The sequence below is a fragment of the Aythya fuligula genome, chromosome 3 (genome assembly GCF_009819795.1).
Source record: "Aythya fuligula isolate bAytFul2 chromosome 3, bAytFul2.pri, whole genome shotgun sequence".
In the NCBI taxonomy this organism is placed as follows: Eukaryota; Metazoa; Chordata; class Aves; order Anseriformes; family Anatidae; genus Aythya; species Aythya fuligula.
In genome coordinates this window covers 87,302,955-87,323,570 of record NC_045561.1, presented here as the reverse complement: position 1 = coordinate 87,323,570, position 20,616 = coordinate 87,302,955, and the positions used below count along the sequence as shown (strand labels likewise).

The window sequence follows — 20,616 nt, the reverse complement described above, 5'->3', positions numbered from 1 at the left end:
CCATACCATATAACTATGTGCTTTTAAAAAAGGGGTAAGTCACCCTCTCTGTCAGGTTCTCAATGTCCTTCTTACAGAGCAAGAAGGTAGAGCTTACCTTAACAACAGCACTGTGTAGAAAATTTGTACTTATCCAATGAAACTACTTGAAAGTTTCTACGTAGATGTGGCATGAGATGTACAGTATCCCTGCTGCAGAGGATTTTACATCTGTTAGGCATCCATACAGTCCTTGCCAATCATAAGTCCTGTTATATTTTTATTATCTGAAATGCACCATAAAATTTATTACACTTTTCTCATTAATCATTTTACAATGCTGTAAATCATCACAACTTTATCATAAAAAGGACCTCAAGTTGCACCAGGGAGATTTGGACTGGGTATTGGGAAAAGTTTCTTCAGGGAAAGGGTGGTTATGCTGTGCCAGGAGGTGGTGGTGTCCCCATCCCTGGAGTATTTAAGAGACGTGTGGATGTGGTGCTCAGGGACGTGGTTTAGCGGTGGACTTGTAGTGTTAGGTGGATGGTTGGACTTGATGATCTTGTAGGTCTTTTCCGACCCAAATGATTGATGCTGTGATAACATCATGTGAACATCCACTAGAGATAGATTTACTTCATGCATGTATTTTTCATTTGCTTTTCCCATGATAATTCATTTTGAAATATTTTTTTCTTGTGGGTGTGGGTTTTTTGGTTTTTGGTTTTTGATTTTACAAATGCTGTATCATTTCCTTTTTCCCTTTTATCTTTAATCAGTCTAACATTGTAAGTCTGTATGTACCGTATGTTGGATATCTCCTTTCTTTGTGAAAGAGAGAGGGAGAAAGCACATCACTGTCTGTAATGCTTGAGTATGGGGATTTTAAAAGTGTGTTACATTAATTGATTCTTAATTTGCAAGAGGAAAGCATATTATGTTTTTGGAATTGAGTATCCAAAAAAAATGAAGAAAACTATATGGCAGTCTGCATCCTCAAAATGAAGTGTAAAGTTGAAAGGAATAATTCAGTAATGAAGTTCTGTTCTCAAAATACATGCGGGCACTTAGGAGGCAATTAAACTTTAACTGTGGAGTGCCCCCCTTGGATAGCAACATCACTAAGGCTTTTCTGCAATATAACTGTGAATAAGTATTAATGGTGCTTTCTCAGTTTTGCAGTCTTTCAGGTGGCTTTATACCAAAATTCATGCAGAATGAGTCAAAAACACCATGACAGAGAAATGAGTTTCTGGGTTTATCTGACTCTCCTTATCCAGTTCTGTACAACAACGAGAAAAAAATGTATCAAACAAGGTTGCCAAGAATATTTTGTGCTCTTCTCTACATGCAAATCACTAGAAAATACGTTGCTGAGTGAATTTTTGAACCTTTTGGCAATATTTTATGAAACGCTGGCTGGCAGGTAGTTCAGTACTTTCTTGCTGCAAGGCCCTGTAATGTAATCACAGTTGTAAAAGGAACTTGTGAGTGAAGCAACTTGATCATTCCTCACAGCGCTACGGTGCCAAGTGGCTGGAAGAGAGAGAGGCAACTCCAGGGATTCTTCTACCCAGAAACAGCGCGAGATATTTAAGCAAAGGTGAAGCTGCTTTAGGTGCCGGCTGCTTGCTAAGGATTATATCACAGCCAATGTTTAATTTTGCTTAAACCAGAGGTAAGCCTGTATTTTCTGCGTGTTGCTGTCACAAGCCTATGTATTAGTTTGATTTAGCTGCATGTGTTAAGCTGGGGTTGTAACTTTGCAATGCTGCAGTCATTGAAGAAAAAACCTAGGTCAGTTTGATACTCTGTTGATCTGGGACACTGGAAATGATTTCTAGACAGTAATGTTTTTAAATGAAATGTCATACTGACCTGGAGATGCTGGTAGTGGTGAAATAAAACTTGAAGGACTTGAAAGTTGCAGTCCAAACAAATTAAACTGCAAAAGAGATACAGAATATTCACATCAATTAACTAGGTGGTAATTGCTGGGAGTAAAATGAGAGGACTCTTTCTGAAGCTGTAATGTGTTCTGGTTAGTATTTAGTGCTGTTAAATTAGGGCTGAGTTATTATTAAGAAACTTTTCAGCTGTACAAAAGGGCATGTAACATCTTTTTCCTAGAAGATACTTTCTAGGAAACCAGTGTTTTTGCCGTTGTTTCAACTTAAAGATCTTATGAATATTATTAAAGAATTAGGCTTTGGGTTTCCATTATGTACATTACATAGTCCTCAGGAAATTTTTTGAAGATGCATGGCAATAGTAAGTTTTCTTCTTACTGATGTCTTATAAATTGTCTTGTTGGTGATATCTTGTAAGACATTATCTTTTAACAATCATAGCATCACTTTATGTTTATAATAATAACGGTGAAGTATTTGTAATTGAAGGCTCTTATTTTAAAAAGTCTCAAATTTACTAAAATTGTAATGGCTGCACATAACCAAAAATGACTTCAGGATTTCATACAGTCATTTAAACACATTTAAATCCTTAAAGAAATAAAATTTTGTTTTAGTGTATCCGAAGAATCTGTTCTGCTTTCTTCTGTATTACAATTTTGTTTTCCCCTCCTGTATTAGCTGGCAGCTGTGTCCCAGCACCCTTTCAGTCAACAACTGTTACCTCTCTACTATATGCCAGTTCTATTCTAGGGGCTGGCCAGTCATAAACAATGGAGTAATGTAACACTGTGTTTTGCTGTAAAAATGTTCAAGTGCAAACAGCTCTTCTGAGCTTTTTTCTTTATTCCATGTCTTTCTCTTCCAGTCTGACAAATCTAAGGGTGTATGAAAAACAAGTGCTTGAAATTTCATAAACTGTTTATATAGTAAATTATTTGTTGAAAACGTGACTTTGTTATGTTACTAATTTCATTTCACTGGAACGGGCTTTAAGAGTTGAACTGGGCATGTGTACCTTTAACAGTTTCATTTACATGTTCTGATTTTATAAAGCTCTTTGCATATATGTGAACAAGGTAATTAAGATGCTGTTACTTCTGTGTGTTTATAAAGTGTTTAGTGCAATCCCAGCAGTAAAACCTCATTACCATATATCATCACTGATTGCCTCATTTTGGCTGACAGACAGCGGCTCATTTCACATCATTTGCAAGTGTGTGGACAAAACTATTAATTTGGAAATCTTTGGACAAAAAATACTAGTAATTTAAGAAGTCATAACTGAACCTCTTCTGAAGATATCCTTCCTGTTCCTTAAGATATTGTGCATCCTAAGCCATGTGTATTAGACATTAGACAGGGGGTTTTGTGTTTGTTTTGTTTATTTTTTCCATGGCATGGGCAAATCCTATTTATGAGGATAATCATACAAAAACACATGCTTGTTTTTACATTCTTTTAAGTAAATTTGCCTAACAACACCTTAAGGAGACAAGATTTGCAAAATCAGTTGCATAATCTTTTGAGGCCATTGTCAGGTAAAAAATAATGGCCTGATTTTTCAGGTTCTTGTTTACTCCTATTTTGAATATGGATCTTAAGCAGTTCTTGTCATTCATTCTGAAAGTTCTACTTCAGCTTTGTAGATGTCAAAGGGAGCTGTTGGATAAGTTACTTTCCTCTGAAATCTAAAAGCAAACTTTTAAGAGTTTGAGTTTGTAAGTTTGCTCTTGAGTGAGTAATGCGGTAAAAAGCTGAGGTTCTGCAGTGCACTGGCTAAAACACCATATGTTTTGCAAATGGCCCAGTGTTTGAAACTAAAGCATTAATATAACTCCTAACAGTGTTTCAGTCAAATCTTTTGTTAGGTTTGGTGCTTTTTATTCTTTTTTTTCTCTAAATATATAAGAAAAAAATATTGTGTATATGAAGGGATTAGTAGTGTTATCTTTTTTGTATTATCTGAAAATACCAGAAATGAGATTGGTTTTCCAACTGAATGTGTGAATTTATAAATACAGTTATGAGATACAGTTTTTTCCAAACTGCTGCCAAAATGTTATATCTTGATGATTTATCCCAGCTGAAAAGGTTAATATTCTTTCTAGAAGGTATTATTGTTTATAATAGTATAAATTTTGTTTTGGGATTTCTCATAATAAATAGAAATGGGAAAAAGTATGGGATGTTTCATATGTGGATTTTAAACCTTGGGGTCAAACACCACAGAGTATAAACTGCATTCTACCTTCTTTGAATATGTTGTGCGATAGTTGGAGGGAACATTTAAAAGATCATTACTAGAATATTTCAGATGTCTTCTTATAAAAAGTGTGGCTGAACACATGAAAATACTGTGAAGTGTTGTAGGATAAAAACCTAGGAAACATTTGTGTTTAAATGTGATATTTTACTATTTATTTTCTGTATGTAGCTGCTCTTTTAATCTTCGAGACCAATCTACCATTGAGTTCATCTGAGAGATACACACGTGTAAAAAGAACAAAGTACATTTTGAATTATTTCTTCTTTTCTGTCTCTGACTGTTTTAGGACTATCAGCCAAGGGATGCTTTGTCAATTCATGTGTAAATAGAATTTGTTTTTGTTTAAATGTGTTACATGCAGAGTGAGTGGGATGCAGCACAACTTGTAACTCAGCAGGTCTCCAAGCAGCCAAATTTGAGGCTGCAAAATCAGTAACACATCAGAAAGGACCAGAAGGAAATGTGCCCTTGGCTTTTTTTTTTTTTAATACTTCTTTGAATTGAGGATGACCCATAATACTCCAGTTGGCGTACTCTTGGTGTCTCGCACAGGCAGCATGCAGGCCAAGAACAATATGGTTACAGTCCTGCCAGCTTTCAGTCAGAGCTGCCTTGGAGCTGTAGTCCTTCTAGGCTTTCTTCTTTACATGCATGAGTATGCTTGATACCGTGAATAATTTGCCCCTGAGTCATGCAATGACATTGTGTATTAGCACCTTCCTTACTGCTTCCATTAGGGGATCTAGCAATGGTGTATACTTTGCTTTCTTTAGTGTTCTTTTGAAAAGGTCATGAATTTTCCATGCCATGTACCCATCTATGCAAATTTGCTTCCTTTTTTGGTGCTAACCACTTTGCCTGTCCTCAGGTATGATTTTGGGCAATGTTTGCTTGACGCACCTCTCTCCCTGTAAGACCATTTCAGTTTTGTCATCTTCTGCCCTACAGAGATCTCTCAAAATATCCTTTTTGACAAATTCACAAAGTCTCCAAACTCATGTCCCAAATGTCCCGTGGCATGAAATGCACACCTTGGCATCACATGATAAAAGCTTTACTCAAGCAGGCTGTGGCACAGCTCTTCCCATCTTTTCAAACTCACTGTACTGAAACAAGGGCAAAATGTCTCAGGAACCATAAAGCCAAGGCAATGATGGAAGAGGGCAGTTGTACCTTTGCTGGGACATTAGTCATTTGGGGCTGTTTGTCCTGGCATTGTTCTCTCTGAATCGGATGCCTTTGGAAACCTAAATCTTGCTTTGAGGTATCTCTGGTAGGCCATCCTAATTCTATAGGTACTGTCACTGACTCTCTTGCTCATATAATTCTGTTGTCAGTAGTGTTTTTCTCCTGGCTGCTGTGTTTGGAGGTGATTAAGAAGCACGGAAGTTGGGACACATCAATTGCATTAACATTTTATGCAGTTGCTTGTCAGACTGAAAATGAATCACTGTAGGCTGTGTTTATAAAATCTACACTGAACTAGAGAATGGCGCATAGTCCTCCCTGTATTGTAGCAGGGATGCTACAAGGCTGTTGCTGAGTTTTAAAGTGTGCAAGCTAAGTATATCTTACAGCTGCAGATGGCTGTTTTATGATCCTTTTGCGTCTGTTATTAATCCTGCAAAAATGTTTATCACATTTTTTTTCTAGCTTTGTACCTGTTGAAATATGTGTTTGGATGGAATTTATGCACATTAATCTGCATTTCTGCATGCAGAAATCCTTACACAATAGACACAGCAGATAGAAGTATACAGAACATTTGGGAATAAATTTTGCCCCTAAATGGTATTCAGTATAGAGACAGTTTATCTTCAGTCTGCACAATGAGTATAATGCAATTTACACAGTGCAGGCAAAGAACTGTAACATATAAATTTTAATTGTATATATCAAACTAATAAAAATCACCAGCAGGACCAAGCACTCTCCAATAGATATTCAGACAATAGCTTAAAATTTTCTCAGTATATCATAGTGTAGATATTAAGCCTAAATATTTTATGAAATTTTACTGTTCATATAAAGACAAGGTTCCAAAGGTATATGCAGAACTGCTAGACTGAAAATAATGCAAGATGAAAATGAAAGTTTTATAAAAAAATATGTAAAGAACTGTAGAAACTCTGTTTATCAGACCTGCATTTCATTGTGCCGTCAAGGCAGGACTGGAAGCTGCACCCCAGAGTGACTCCACATTACCTGGGACCCTTCAGAAATAGCAGAGGTTCCCAGCTCAGCTCTGCTCTGTAAATACCTTGATGCCTTGCAGAGCTAGGTTTTGCTGAGATGTTTACGAGAGTGCACCAGAAAGATAAATTGTCCTCATTTCTTTTTGTGATGTAGGTAGACCAAAAAATAAAATAAAATACAACGTGCATAACTGACCTGTGTAAAACTTTAAAAACCTGTGAAACCTGTGTTCCAGTTCTTAGTCCTGGGCAAAAGCAATTCCCTTTATGCCATAAAATTCTTTATGTATTTTACCATTCTGTCTTGAGTTACTTTTATGTTGTATTTGATTTTACTGCAGAGTATTAATATTGAAGTTATAAAATAAAAAATGCAGAGGGCTCAAGCTTTCCCACAAAATGTTGCAGATATTTATAGCAGTTACAAGAGGAGACAGAAGAATTTTTTTATTTTTATTTTTTTGATTTTCAACCTAAAAAAAAATTGTTGATGATAAACAAAGGAGTGTAATCCAGCATGGTAAGACAGAGAGCAGTGGCTTGAAAAGTATTTGGAAACGGACAATCTGCTCTATACAGCACAGTGAGATAAGGTTGTTGGCTTGCTCATGGCCATCCACAAGGATTCCTCCTTCACAATTCTTTGCATTTAAAATCTCTGATGCAGAGAGGTATTTTCAGGCAGCAACATGAATGTTATCCATGGTAATATTAAATTCTGTGACAAATACACTTGCAATTTTCAGTCTCTGCATGGCTCAAAGCTAAAATACTAATTTCTGTATTTTAGTCAATGGATATTTTTACAGTGATTATTTCTACGAATACGTTTTTTATTATGCTTTCCTAGCAACCTGGCTCTCATCCCTGGGTTTCTGCACCCACTGTGTTGTCCAGGTGGCCCAGCGCAGCATCTCTTTCCTAGCTTTGTGACAAGGTCGTGATGATCTTGTTCCTTCAGTGTCTCATCACACCAGTTTCCTGAGACTGGAATATTCACAGGCAGCCTCATTCAGATGCCTGCATTTTAGCCTCTACCATACTTTATCCTTCTGGTCGTGCTGTCTGATCTGGCTGGCTCCAGAAAGGATTGCAAGATGTAAACTACATCATCTCATCCACTATGTGGAAGCAGATGGAAACAGAGGTACTTTCAGACAGGTCCCAAGAAGAGAAAGAAGCAGAAAACAGCATGGGTAGCAAATGCACAGCTATTGAAAATGTGAAAATCCTGCTTTGTCATAGGACTCTGCATGTAGGTTATATATCTTAGACTGCCTTTTGATTCATTTTTGATTCTCAGCTTACATTTCAGTGTTGACTTGCTAGACACATCATCTGTTTTTCAAGGTAAAGCATAGGTTCAAAAAGTTACGTTCTGATTTTCTGCATATGGGGTCACTCAAGTTTCATGAAGTACCTCGTACAGCCACCTACATCCTCTGGAACTGGAGCCTGCTCTGGCTGGTGTACCTCTTCTAGTCTAGTCTGCTGCATGTTTAGAGGCATTGAATAATGCATTTTCAGCTGACCAAGCACTGGGAATTTGAATTGCAGTGTCCCACAGCAAAACCTCTGAGCTGTTGGTCTCAGAAGGGACTAAAGGGTCTGTGGCTGTCTGGAAGTAGCCAGTTTCTTTCTGGGAGGCATTTGTTTCTCTGCTCCTGGATGGCCGTAGATAAACGCTCCCCCTTCCAGAAGGCTTGCAAGGAAAACCATTGCTGGGGCAGTGCCTCTTCTCAGCCCAATATATGAATTCTTTATTGTTTTGTTCCTGTTTTCCATCTCTCCAATAGCTCCAAAGAGGTGATAACCCAGACAGGGGAAGAACTGTTCTCTCCTGTGTAATTTATCCCTGTCCCCCAGCAGCTCCACAGACCCAAAGGGCAAAGGCCAGTTGTCCACAGCAAGTGGAAGCTATGGTGGGGCTTCGAAATCAATTACTTTTATTGTAAGAACGGCCAAGGTCTGTCATAGCCTCAAACATCAATGATGTCTGTGTGAAACAGGAAAGCAAAAAAGTTTTCAGCCTCTGTAGGTAGAGGTGGAAGAAGCCTTCATTTTTTTTCAGATGCTCCCATGAACAGACTGTGAAAGGGAAATAAAAAGTTCATGGAAAGTGGGTGAAGTACTTAAGTGAAGAGGAAAATGCAGGAGAGCGTTTCTGCATGTGTTTCTGTGCAACTTTGTGAAATCTACTGCTTTTGTGAGAGAGATTAATGTTGCCCTTTGAATGATAGGCTGAATTAAATGAAAATGAGCAGGATGCTGAGTTTGAAGTCAACACGGATTATTACATTATATGGAGACCTTGGTAGAAATATTTCAGTTAAAATTTTTCAGAACAATGACTGTAATTTAGGAGCATAATATTTTCAATGCAACAGCAAAATTCATTGTAACTTGGCTGGAGCCAACTGCACCTGGAGCTCAGGACTGCCTGTGGAAGGGACTGCAAGTTTTTCTTGCTCAAGGGTAACCCAAAACCTTACAAGTGGAGCTCAAAGGGCAATTCAAAGAATGCATGATGGAAGCTTTTCCAAATGGACCAGGCTGTTAAAAATTTTCACAAGATTTGCATTACTTTGTAATGTTCATTTGCAAGCCTAAGCTCTGTGAAGTCCGTCGTCTTTCAAGGGGAGTCTCAAAGATTTTATTCTGCTTAGAAGTTATGTAAAGTGCACTGTTTACTTTGTGGTGAAAAGTAAGATTTTGCTGGGTCAAAATATGTTATTATATTTTTGATACCAAGTAGTAGCATTTTTCTGTTAAATTCATAAAGGGTTTTATTTCTTCTTTATTCTGTAAGAATTTAAAATTCTTCTGTAGTCACCCAAGCAAAGGTGGCTAGAGACACCTTACTGAGCATATGTTTAGCATACGCTATCACAACCATTCTGTCCACATTCCAACTGTATAAAGGTTATTAATAACTCATTAATATAGGGCTGTAGCCATTTTAAAGAGAAACAATCACCAGTTTGCAGCTGAAGAAGAGACTTTCCTTCCTTTGTGAGAATAGCCTTTTTGTCTTCTGAAATAGTAATGGTCAAGTCAAACCATTTTTTTGAGGAAAACTGCAAGGAAAGGCTTTGTGCTAGATTGTCATTCTAACTATCACTTTTTTTTTTTTTTTTTTCCTATCTGCTTTCAGAGGCTGGCAACAAGAAATTAAAGAGCACGATACAGAGAAGCACAGAGACAGGAATGGCAGCAGAGATGAGAAGTCGTATGGTTCGACAACCAAGTCGAGAATCCACTGATGGCAGCATAAATAGTTACAGCTCTGAGGGCAAGTAAGTGGCATTAAAAATATCAGTAATGTATGAAAAGTTTCTTTTCTTGTAAAGAAAACAGAATGTGAGCACAGGTCCCAGCTTTGGCTGAAGGGGGTAGCTCTGTGCATAGATTCTTCCTCTTGAGAAAATGTTAGCAAAACTGAACTACATGTATTTAGGCATGCCATACAAAGTCATTGAAAATTGAAATTGAGAGGGGACTTCTGAGGGTTTCACATTCTCCCTGCCATCCTGTGAGGCATTTTGTTCATCAGAAGAGAACTGAATTCAGAGTGCACTATTCAAAACAAAACATAGGGGTAGTTTTTCTTTGAGTTGTGTTTGGATTAACTCAGAGTTAAACTTCAAACGTTGTGTGTAAATCCCGGTGATATGAAACTCTGCTCAGTAATACTGTACACAAAGAAAGTTTAGTTTGGAATTCGTCCAAGTCTTTTATTGAGAATTGTAAAACCAGAGTCCAACTGCATCAGCGAAAATCAGCCACACAACTGTGGGTAGTGGGGCAGCTGTTTTCATTCACTGATGGATGACTGAGTCTCAAGGAAAGGAGAGTAGAGGCTGATTTGACACAAATGTGTGCATCCTTCTCAGAGGTCTCAATGGGGTTCTGCCTTGTGTGCAGAGGCACAGTGGTCACCAGAGAATTCTTGGAAGTTGCCTTCCTACAAAAGTGGAAACTGGGGGTAGGGAATTCCAGAATTCCACCTTATAGACCATGTGTGTGTGAAAGGATGAAGAGCCAGAGGCAACCATGATGCTGGCAAGGAGATGTGTAAATGTGCATTTTCTCCATCATGAGACAATAGGGCATTACCTTTACCCTTCATCACTCCTTCTTCCTTATTCTCACTATGCTGGACTGTCAGTCTGTAGGGCACCAGTCACTCACCATGCTGATGAAGGGCCAGGTAAATGGGACCACACTAATACGGAAGCTGGGGACTGGCAGGTTAGCAACATGGGAGAGTTAGGAACCTAACGCTGAAGGTGAGGACCTTTTGGCTTGTTAGAGTTAGCAGCTTTTGGTTGATTCCTGATCCTCAAGATGCTTCAGCTTCATTTCCTGACTTAGTTTACACTTAGCCTTAACCACTGACATTGATGTCAACATCCCTGTTTCATTCCCTGCAAGGGTATAGAAACAGTGAGGCCAGTGAAGTGAGAAGAACAGCTGTATCTGACAGTGACTTCCTCTAAAGGGAAGCCAGGGAGAATGAGCTAAAGGAGGCAGATAACAAGACCCAGGTTAAATAGTTACATATGTCTTGCTGCAATGAAGGAAGAGAAGCATTCCTTTAACAGGATGCAATGCCATGGATAAAAGGGATGCCAGACGGCTCTGCTCATCATGGAGATGTCTTCATGTCTTAGAAAATCACTTAGAAGATCACTTCATGTCTTAGAAAACTTCTCTGAGGTCTTACATTTTTCTGTGTTTCTGTGATTTAGCTGTAGATCATAACCTCGGATACTCTGTGAGCTTACTTGAATATCTTAGAACAGTGTTAGTTTACAGCAGCTTTAGGTTTAGTTCACAGTGAAGGAAAGATGTTAAAAGTGGATATTCTTGTAAGAAAGATGACCAATAAGCCAATCTTTTATTGTACAGTCACTTCCCCCACATGCATCACTTATCTTATTTTTAGAACATGAGTTGGACTTAAGTACAAGGTGGAGGGGAAGCTGCACCACTGCATCACACAATCAGGGGTGTATGCACTGTGCCACCTGATCCTAAAATCCTCTTCCTCCTTTCTTCTCCTGGGCATTTTTCAAACATTAGAAGTGTCACATTTGACTTCAGATCTTACTGCTAGTGTGAGTGTGAATTGTTTTTTGATAGTACCTTGTACTCAGACTTCCCCTGCATTTGTATGGCAAAGCTGTTTACTAGGTTTATCCTTCCTTCCATGAGATTCCTATCAAAATCAGCAGGAGCTTGACCTTGGTTGCTTGAGTAGCATTTTGTGTGCAGTTCACTCTTACTGTAGGCAGGTAATGATAACAATTAAGAGGTGTTGGTGTTGAATTTGCATGGACAATTTTTCCTTCCTGATGAGTATACTTTATGATACTGTCCTTAATTGCAGGCTCACCTAGTTAGTTTATTAGTGTTATGTTAGTGTTATGCCTCATCCTGCATTTTGCAATACCAGTGAGATAAATAACTTTGCTGAGATCACACAGTCCTACAGTAGATACCCCAGGTATCACATTATGTTCTTCTGCCTGAGCCATAATTGGAGTTTAATGAGTTGCAATTAATGCACATTAAGGTGAATGGAGTACTCACACCCTTCATTATTATTTGTGTAGTTAGAAGTGTCTGAAAAATGAGAACACTGAAGTGAAGATTTTCAATGCAAGTAATTCCCCACCAAAATGTAACAGGCATTTAGAGGAAAAAGGCCAAAGAAACAAACAAGAAACCAATCCTAGCAGCAGCAAGAGTGAATGGGATGTGCCACTGGGCAGAGCTGGGTGTCCTGTCAAGCAGGGCACAAGGCTTGAACCTGCACCTTGGTGTTAGGTGACTGCCATTACTGGGGGGCTGATGGTTGAACTGAAGGCCTCCAGGTTCTACTTTTCCATCTAAAGAAACCTTAAATAAGATTTCTTTAAACTTCTGTGAAAAGCTTACCTTTAGGAAAATCAGAGTTTTCTAATGAAAAGTACAGTGCTGATATTTTCTTGCCAACGTTAGTTACAGGTAGTCTATTTGCTCATGGAAACATTGTTAAGAGCAGTTAGTCTTGAAGAGAAGCACGAACATCCTGTACTCAACTAACCAGGGTTTGCAGAGAATTTTTAGTATGAATTGAATGGATCACATAAATCTGGTGTATGGAAATCAAAGCTTTTCACACTAGGTACTTTAATTAGGTAGTTTTGTTACTGTGTTCTTGAGTCTAATAGGGAATTTCCTTTGAGTGAGAAAGTGATGCAGAATGCTGGCTGGCATGTTGGGTAAGACTTAGTTCAACATCTGTTCTTCTGTTCCTCCTAATTGTGATGAGGAAGTCGAAGTTGAGTTTCCCCACCATGGATCATTCTCTCTCTTATTGTTTGTTTCTTTGTTCTGTTACTCTTTGGAGAGTGTATATGTATTGCAGAGAGAGAAAAAAAAAAAAAAAAAAAAGAAGAAAGTAGAGATTCTTGAATACAAGAAAACAGCTTGGAAAATCATGTGCACTCTGTGTTAATTGCATTGCGTTTCAGTCCTGAAAAAGGGATGGGCATTCACTGTAGATGCAGATGTGGCTACCAGAATATTTGACTAGGGAGCAGCATTAGGTTTAAGTCTCATCCACACTAGCACTATTTGCCAGTTTATGATTTCATTAAACAGCTGCAACAATGAGATTAATTTAGCATATGTATTGGTTTTCCCTGTTTAACCTAACTGATGTGGATGGCCCTTGAATGTATGTATTACAAAATAAATCAAGCATTCAGGAATGAGTAATAGGCTACTAAATTTCATGAGGCTTTTTATGTCCTGCCATACAAGGTCACTCATAGTTTATTCACCTGGCAGTTCTTTGCTGCTCCTGGAACACTCCTTAGCAAGAACTACTTGTATGAACTATTTTTGTTCCACATGCAGAATTTTGCTTTACTTCTTTGGGGTCCTTGGGAGATAGCTCATTTGTGTTGCTGCAGAGCAGTTTGTGGTTGCACGTCCTGAGCTGCTTACCCTGTGTAAGAACTACTTTTTGGGTAGACACTGTAGGACAATAAAAAATAATCCTGTTCTTATGCTTAACAAGCTTTTATTTTCCTTCAGCTTAATATTTCCTGGAGTACGGCTGGGTGCTGACAGTCAGTTCAGTGATTTCCTTGACGGACTTGGACCTGCACAGTTAGTAGGCCGGCAGACACTAGCAACCCCTGCCATGGGTAAGAATAATATGTTCTCCTATGTTAGATGTATAAGTAGCTAATAATTATCACACACACTGCCAAACTACAGCACCAAAAAGACTTTTAAAAAGTGGCTTCCTTCACTATAAACATGAAAGTCTTATAACCAGTCACTGGTATACCTAGCATGCTAGCATCCAGAATGGAAGGAAAAACAGTGTTTGCTCCACATGAAGGTGTCTGCTAATCTCATCTGCAATTTGAAGATAGCGACTTCAGTTTCCTTCCCACTCAAAAGTTATTGTGGGTTTTCCAATTGTAGCTCACTGCAAAATCTCAGCTGTTCAAGGTTTATATTTATTTGCCACAGATTATATTGAATGTGATGGACAGTTTCTTGCCAAACTCCATGCTTGTTCAAGCTTACTTCATCCTGAAGTAACCCCAGAATTTGAAACTTCAGCCCACATTTGCAATGCCCAGTAATCAGCTGCTGATAAAGGCAATGTTTCTAATGGAGGAGACAAAATCCTTTTCTAAAGCAGCTGCCTGGAACTATCAGTGATCTTCTCTGTACTCCAAACCAGTCTGGATTTCTCTATAGTAGCATTAGTTTTATCTTGGTTATGAATGGGCTATGAATGTATGTGCTGTGCAACGGCACAGTGTTGTGTATATATCTTTGGAAAGGTTTGATAATTTTTTGCTCATACTTGAGCAATTTTTAGGCATGCTTCACATATTACACGTTTAGGATGATAAGTGAGGAGTACTTGATCCATGCCTGCAACAATACTGGAAGTCATAAGTGGCCAGTGCTTTAGTACAGTGCTCTCAGAAGAGTCAGCTTCAGGAATGGTTACTGAGATGCTGCTAAAAAAGAGGAGAGACAGAAAAACTGTAAAGCGTTTGTTCCTCTGCCAACTCATGAGCAGAGCAGAAGGAGACAGACTTTCTTGATGCTTTGAGTATCCTGTAAAGCAAGGTTTGCTGTATAAGTCCAGATAACTGCTACTTGCTTAATGCATTAATAAACACCAAAGTCATTAAATACACTTTTCCTGTAATTTGAAAGAGAAGATAATTGATAGACTATCTGCCCAATAAAAATCTAAATGGCTCTGTTGGTATAAGGATCTAGATTTCCTTTATCTCTTGATTTTAATCTAAATATTTTTCTGCAGATGACTTGGGTAATACATTTATTTTCACTTCTTAGAACCGTTTTATTTACTAGATGCTCAGGTTTCAGCCCCTCAAAAAGCACTTTGCCATGCTTTTTAACAAATTTCAGAAGCTTTTCTACATGCAGCTGCCAGTGATGACTGGGAAACGTTTGTATTGTTGCTCCCCCTTCTGGTTGCCTGTAACATGTTTTTATTTGAATGTGCGATCCTGGGATGCGGTATTAAAACATCTTGGAATTTTCCTTTAGACTGCTTTTAGCACAACACAGAGCTCTGTTTATTCAAGCTAAGTCTGATAGCTAGAAATCTTCCCTGCTGCTCTGTCATGCCTTAAATGCCAAGGTATAAAACACTGCTTCAATCTACCATTAGACAAGCATGTAAAAATCTCATGCCAGGTTAATTTCAAAATGCTGTATTTCTAAATCTGAAATCCCAAATTATGTAGTTCAGGACTGGATATCTTGGGGTTTTGTTTTGTTTCAAGTAATTTGGCGTTTACATCTTAAATACAGCCCTACTTAGCTGTGGCATGGATATATGGATAGTTCATTTATTTGCACAGGTTTCACACAGCTCACGTGTCAAATTGTTTATTTTTGATTCTAAGTGGTGTATTAGATATCTGCACAGCTAATTCCCTAATATAAAAAAATCACAGAGATGTAATACTTTGAATTGTGGTTAAGGTAACTTTTCTTGTATTTTATTGGTCTCAGACCAAAGCCCTTTCCTTTTTATGTAGGAAATATCACTTATCAAAATTCAGGCAGGGAAACAGAAGTTTGATTGGTGGCAAAAGCAAGCTTTTATTTTAGTGTGTTGCATCATTTTATTCACACTGAAAATGGGCATGGAATATTGATAAAAACAGAATTGTCACCTTTGTACTTGTTTGAGGCCTTTGCAGAAGAAGACCTCTTTTAAGTCCCTATGAGGCTAGGGCATCATCCTCTGACTGCACCTCATCCAGTTGGTGTACCTGCCTTACACTTAGGATCCAGTCAGGTAATTGTAGTTGCTGAGGGTTTCAAAGTTAAACTCTATCAGCAATTCTCGTTCCTGTTATATCAGACAAGGAACCTTTGCACTGCCATCTCTTGCATCTCAGCTTGGAGGCAGAAACTTCTGCTGAGGGGATATCTGAACATGAGTTTGGGTTTTAGACTGTCTGGGCATGGGACCACTGCCACAGTGTGTGTCAGTGACTGGCACACTGGGTCAGCAGTCCTGGGTAGAAGTCTCTGAATAATTCACAGTGCAAAATCAAAAGTATGGTGGTGATACTGAAGTGTCGCTATAAATTTGCTTGTCCCCATGGATCAGAAATACTAAGCTCAGGTATGAAATGTACATGAAGAGAGGGCATATTGCTAAGTATGTATCTTTTAGTACTGGGTTAAGGATAGAGAAATCTAAGGGAACAGGACAAGCACAATAATGCAGCAGACTAGTACCACACCAGTCTATTTCCCACTCTTATACTGTATCTCCCAGGCTGTTCTGCTTCTTTAAAATGTAAGCTTCTTTCTTCTCCCTTTCAGGTGATATCCAGATTGGCATGGTGGATAAAAAGGGTCAGTTAGAAGTAGAAGTCATAAGAGCTCGTGGCCTCACGCAAAAACCTGGCTCCAAATCTACCCCAGGTAAGGGAAAAATAGACAATATATGAACAGAAAGCAAGAATATGAAATACACAGATTAAGTGGAGATTGAAGACTTTTTAAGCTCCTCATTTAATATAACTACATTTGGTTGGTTTGCTTTTAACAAAGAATGTGTGAATGGATATGTCCTTGCTACCAATGTCCACTTCTTACCACCTTGCAGCTACTAACTGCTTGTCACCTTTCAAGGAATGATTTTCAGCAACTCAAAATCCATTCTGGAAGGAAATTTTGCAGAAATATTTCCATGTATTTTAGGCAAGTCATATCTCTCAGAGAGGCTTTGTTGATGTAGATGAAGACCTTTGTGTTTGTTCCACATCAAAACAAGAAATGGAGAACAGATGAATGTGCTTTGAACAACCAATTTAGTAGACCCACATGCCATGGTCTTCTGTGTGCAGCAGTGCTTGAAGAAGCTTGTAGGTGATGCTAGTGCCAGCGTCAACAACCTGTGTAATGAAAGAAATTTAATTGTATCATTTCACAAGGACTTTTTTGAGTCCTGTTTATTTACAGAAATCTGTCTTAGAAGAAGTTTATAATCACCACTACAACCACTGCTTTACTGGAACAAGTAGAACAGTTGTTTTAGATAATGTTTTGGCAAAATGGTACTTCACAACCTACTCAGGAGCTGAAGATGAAAGAGTCAGTGTAATCTGAATTACTTAGTTTTAAATATTCCTTTCAATGAAATATCAGTCTTCTGTTTCAGTGTATCTCTGACCCCTGATCATACATAGAGACTCCAGATTAGCTAGCAGAGACAATTAATTCCTGGCAAAGGGAAGTGTTTCTAGAATGACAGGTGTGAAAAACAACTGTTATTAATAACATCTTGGATCATAAAATTCAAAATTTATAAAAACTGATTTGATTTCTTATGGTCTGTGTCATTTATTTAGTGAACTTAATTGCATTCAGATGAGGATACAGTGCTGCGTACAGTGAGGATAGTGTATGTCATGTTCTTTCTACTCAGTTTCCTTCTGTGGCATTTGTCCTGCAACTCAGATGCGCAGTGTAGAAATTTTTAAGTTCAAATATAAAATTTGTGATGTTCTGTTTGCAGCTCCATATGTCAAAGTGTATTTATTGGAAAACGGAGCGTGTATAGCTAAGAAGAAGACAAGAATTGCGCGGAAGACCCTTGATCCTTTGTACCAACAGACACTGGTTTTTGATGAAAGTCCACAGGGTAAAGTCCTTCAGGTCAGTTGCTTCTTAATCCCATTTTAGGCTATCATTTGGTAAAGCACTTGTATGTTTACTTAAGTTTAAGCAATATATGTAAACCCATTCCAACTCGCTAAGCATTTAATTTTATAAATACCAGCAAACACATCCTTGTGGCTTGTGGTTTCAGACCTGTGAAATGTCTGGCTGTATTAAACATTTCTCTTTTGTTGACTCTTGCTCCTGTCCTGCCATTACGTTTTCCCGCAAGAGGGAGAAATCATTCACCCGTAAGAATAACATTTTCCTTACAATACACATCATGAAATACAGCAGGAGTGATCGTGGCTTTTAGGACAAGGCTGAATCTGTATTTTATGTTCTTTCAGGTAATAGTTTGGGGAGACTATGGCCGAATGGATCACAAATGCTTCATGGGAGTTGCCCAGATCCTTCTGGAGGAACTGGATCTGTCCAGTGTGGTAATAGGCTGGTATAAATTATTTCCACCTTCATCACTAGTGGATCCAACCTTGACTCCCCTGACACGCAGGGCCTCCCAGTCATCTCTGGAAAGTTCAACTGGGCCTCCCTGCATTAGGTCATAGTAGCAGGTGCTGTCTAATAAAAACACCACCCAGGATAACGATTGGAACCAGATACTCACACGATCAAAAAACGCTGTTGGAGAGAGACAATCACTTCTGTTTTTGCTTGTAGTAGTTATCCAAAAATATGTCTGAGTTGTTTGTCGAGAGACAGCTTACATTGACAGAACAAAAATATATCACATATGGCCAATCTATTAGCAACTATCACTGATGCTTATATTGATCCAAAAACAAACAAACAAAGAGAAAGAGGGACCTTTAGATTCAAATTAAGTCAAATATGAGCCAAACTGGAAGCTCTCACTCTGTTAACAATGTTGTATTTTTTCACATTTTGACAGAGCCCTCAAGCAGTGTTAACTTCCTGGTGTTTCAGCAGTTTTTCTGTACTTGTTACTTCCACTAGTTTTTTGCCATGTGATTCTGCTAGTTTTGTAGAAGTCCTCACAACGCTAACAGAGACCCTTCCTTTCTTTTTCTAAACCAAACAAACCAAACCAAAAGGGCTGAAGCATATCTCTGTAAGCATCGTTAAAGTGTTCAACAGCCACAGTTACAATTCCAGCAAGTTCAAATCGTTTCTCGGTTCTGGTGCTTCAAAGTCTCTCATGTGGGAACCCAGAACAAATGACCGATAGAGGTTATATTCTTAAAAATAACTAATCATCACAGTGCCACTTTTTCTTTGTAAAATAAAAGCAGATATGTTTGCATTATATATAATAACTTTTATGTTTATGATGTTTTGCATGGAAGAATTTTGAAGAATTCTGCAACTAATGCTGGGGACTGGTATAAAGCAGCTTTAGTCTTAATTTTGACATTGAATATGTTACTGGTAATGCAGTTTTCCTCCTAGAAATGGAGAGGAAATATTTACGTTTCTGTGTATAAATGTATATTTGACTTCCCAAAATGTTGACCAGGAATGGATTGAGCATATGACACTTTCAGCTGTACCCAGGCTTCTCTGATGTGTGTCGCTTCAGACGCACTTGTCTGCCCTGGATAGAGCATGGTATGATTCGTTCAGTGTTTCACTGGAAATTCCAGTTGAAATATTCTGCACTTACTAATGTTTTTATCAAATTTTAGTTTACATTTCTTTGAGATTGATGCAAGCACAAAGCTTGATTTTTTAACGCAAGATATCTTACTTTTTGGAGAAAAAAAAAAAGTCAAAATTCAATTTGCTTTTTATTCATTTGAGTTCTTCTTGGCCTTGAAATCCCTTGTGATATTCTGTAAATGTGCTAAAAACTGCAGATTCTGCAGGTGCATTGATATGTTACCCCTCCTTTTACAGGCCATTCAATTTTGTGATCACACAAATAGAGCAGCATGACTTGGAACTGTTCAAAGCTGCATGCACGTTTTGTAAAAAGAGATGAAAAAGGTTATTTAATAATGTATGTTAGTTCCACATAGGCCAGCTTGTATGTTGCATGTACTTGTACAGTTTGCTCGTAATTACTATACTGAAGTAACCAAGAAATCTAAGCCATCCATTTTTCTTATAGACATTTTGCAGGTTTTAGCCAGGCTAGGTCTGTGAGTCTGGTGCTAAATGTCTATAGATGGACTTTATTTTTTACCCTATGGAAAACGTGATGTAGTACGGACCAAATTCCTTCTAATAAATATTTTGGTGTAGATTCCTACTGTGGGGCTGTAACACATGTAGAAACTGTGTACACACTAGGTTTTAATTCATAGACATACTGCCTGCACCAAGTGAACTATTTATTATTACTCAACACGTCGGAATTACTCTGCCCATCTTTCCGTAGGGCGCAGATTGATTACTGCTCGACCTGCTGAGCAGGAAGAACTCAAGTATTGGTGCACTACTACTAGATCCTGTTCTGTCTTAGTGGCCAAAAACCAACTAGTTATAATTCGATAGTATCTTTCTATTTTGACCACTTGTCTTAACACTCCCCTGTGCTTTTAAATGAACTTCCAACTCATGTTATGTAAACATGTTTAATAAAATTTCCTTTTCATGTCCAGTGTAGTAGTTGTGCTCTCTGTATGTTCTGAGGTTCATCTGTGATTCTGCTCGCTGCAGGACTGTGTGAAATGTGTTAAGGAACAGTAAAATGATAAGTGATTTCTATGGTTCTTTTGATTGATGTAATAGTGTATGTTGAAATCTGGGGCCAGAAACTGAGGTCTGGTGAAAGTCGTGTTTGGTTGGCTGCCTTTTCACCACGGAAGGAGCCAAATTGTGCTCTCATTCATCGAAGCAGGCAAATTGAAGTCAGTTAGCCAAATTACAACCTGGTGAAATCCAACCAGTTTACTTGGGTTGAACAATGCTGTGTCTGCTTGCACTAGGCCAGTGGGGCAGTACGTGTCAGAGCCAGACACCAGCTCTGTATTTGGTGTGTGCCAAGCCTTTAAGACATGTGAACAACTTCTGAACTTTTGCACTCTTTAAACACAGA

At 38.3% G+C, this 20,616-nt stretch overlaps 1 protein-coding gene across 21 annotated transcripts in view; it reads left to right on the top strand.

The window, feature by feature from the left end:
- RIMS1 (regulating synaptic membrane exocytosis 1) overlaps positions 1-20,183 on the top strand; it is a 198,220-nt gene extending 178,037 nt beyond the window's left edge. For 20 of the 21 annotated variants that reach the window (XM_032184167.1, XM_032184166.1, XM_032184169.1 and 17 more), the window contains 5 exons: positions 9,511-9,652; positions 13,446-13,558; positions 16,254-16,355; positions 17,452-17,591; positions 17,945-20,183. In XM_032184167.1, coding sequence (XP_032040058.1) covers positions 9,511-9,652; positions 13,446-13,558; positions 16,254-16,355; positions 17,452-17,591; positions 17,945-18,163 — 716 coding nt within the window. In that variant the 3' untranslated portion in view covers positions 18,164-20,183. Of the gene's footprint in view, positions 1-9,510; positions 9,653-13,445; positions 13,559-16,253; positions 16,356-17,451; positions 17,592-17,944 lie in introns of those variants that run through there. The other variant, XM_032184173.1, reaches the window with a different exon arrangement.
- Positions 20,184-20,616: the final 433 nt, after the last annotated feature.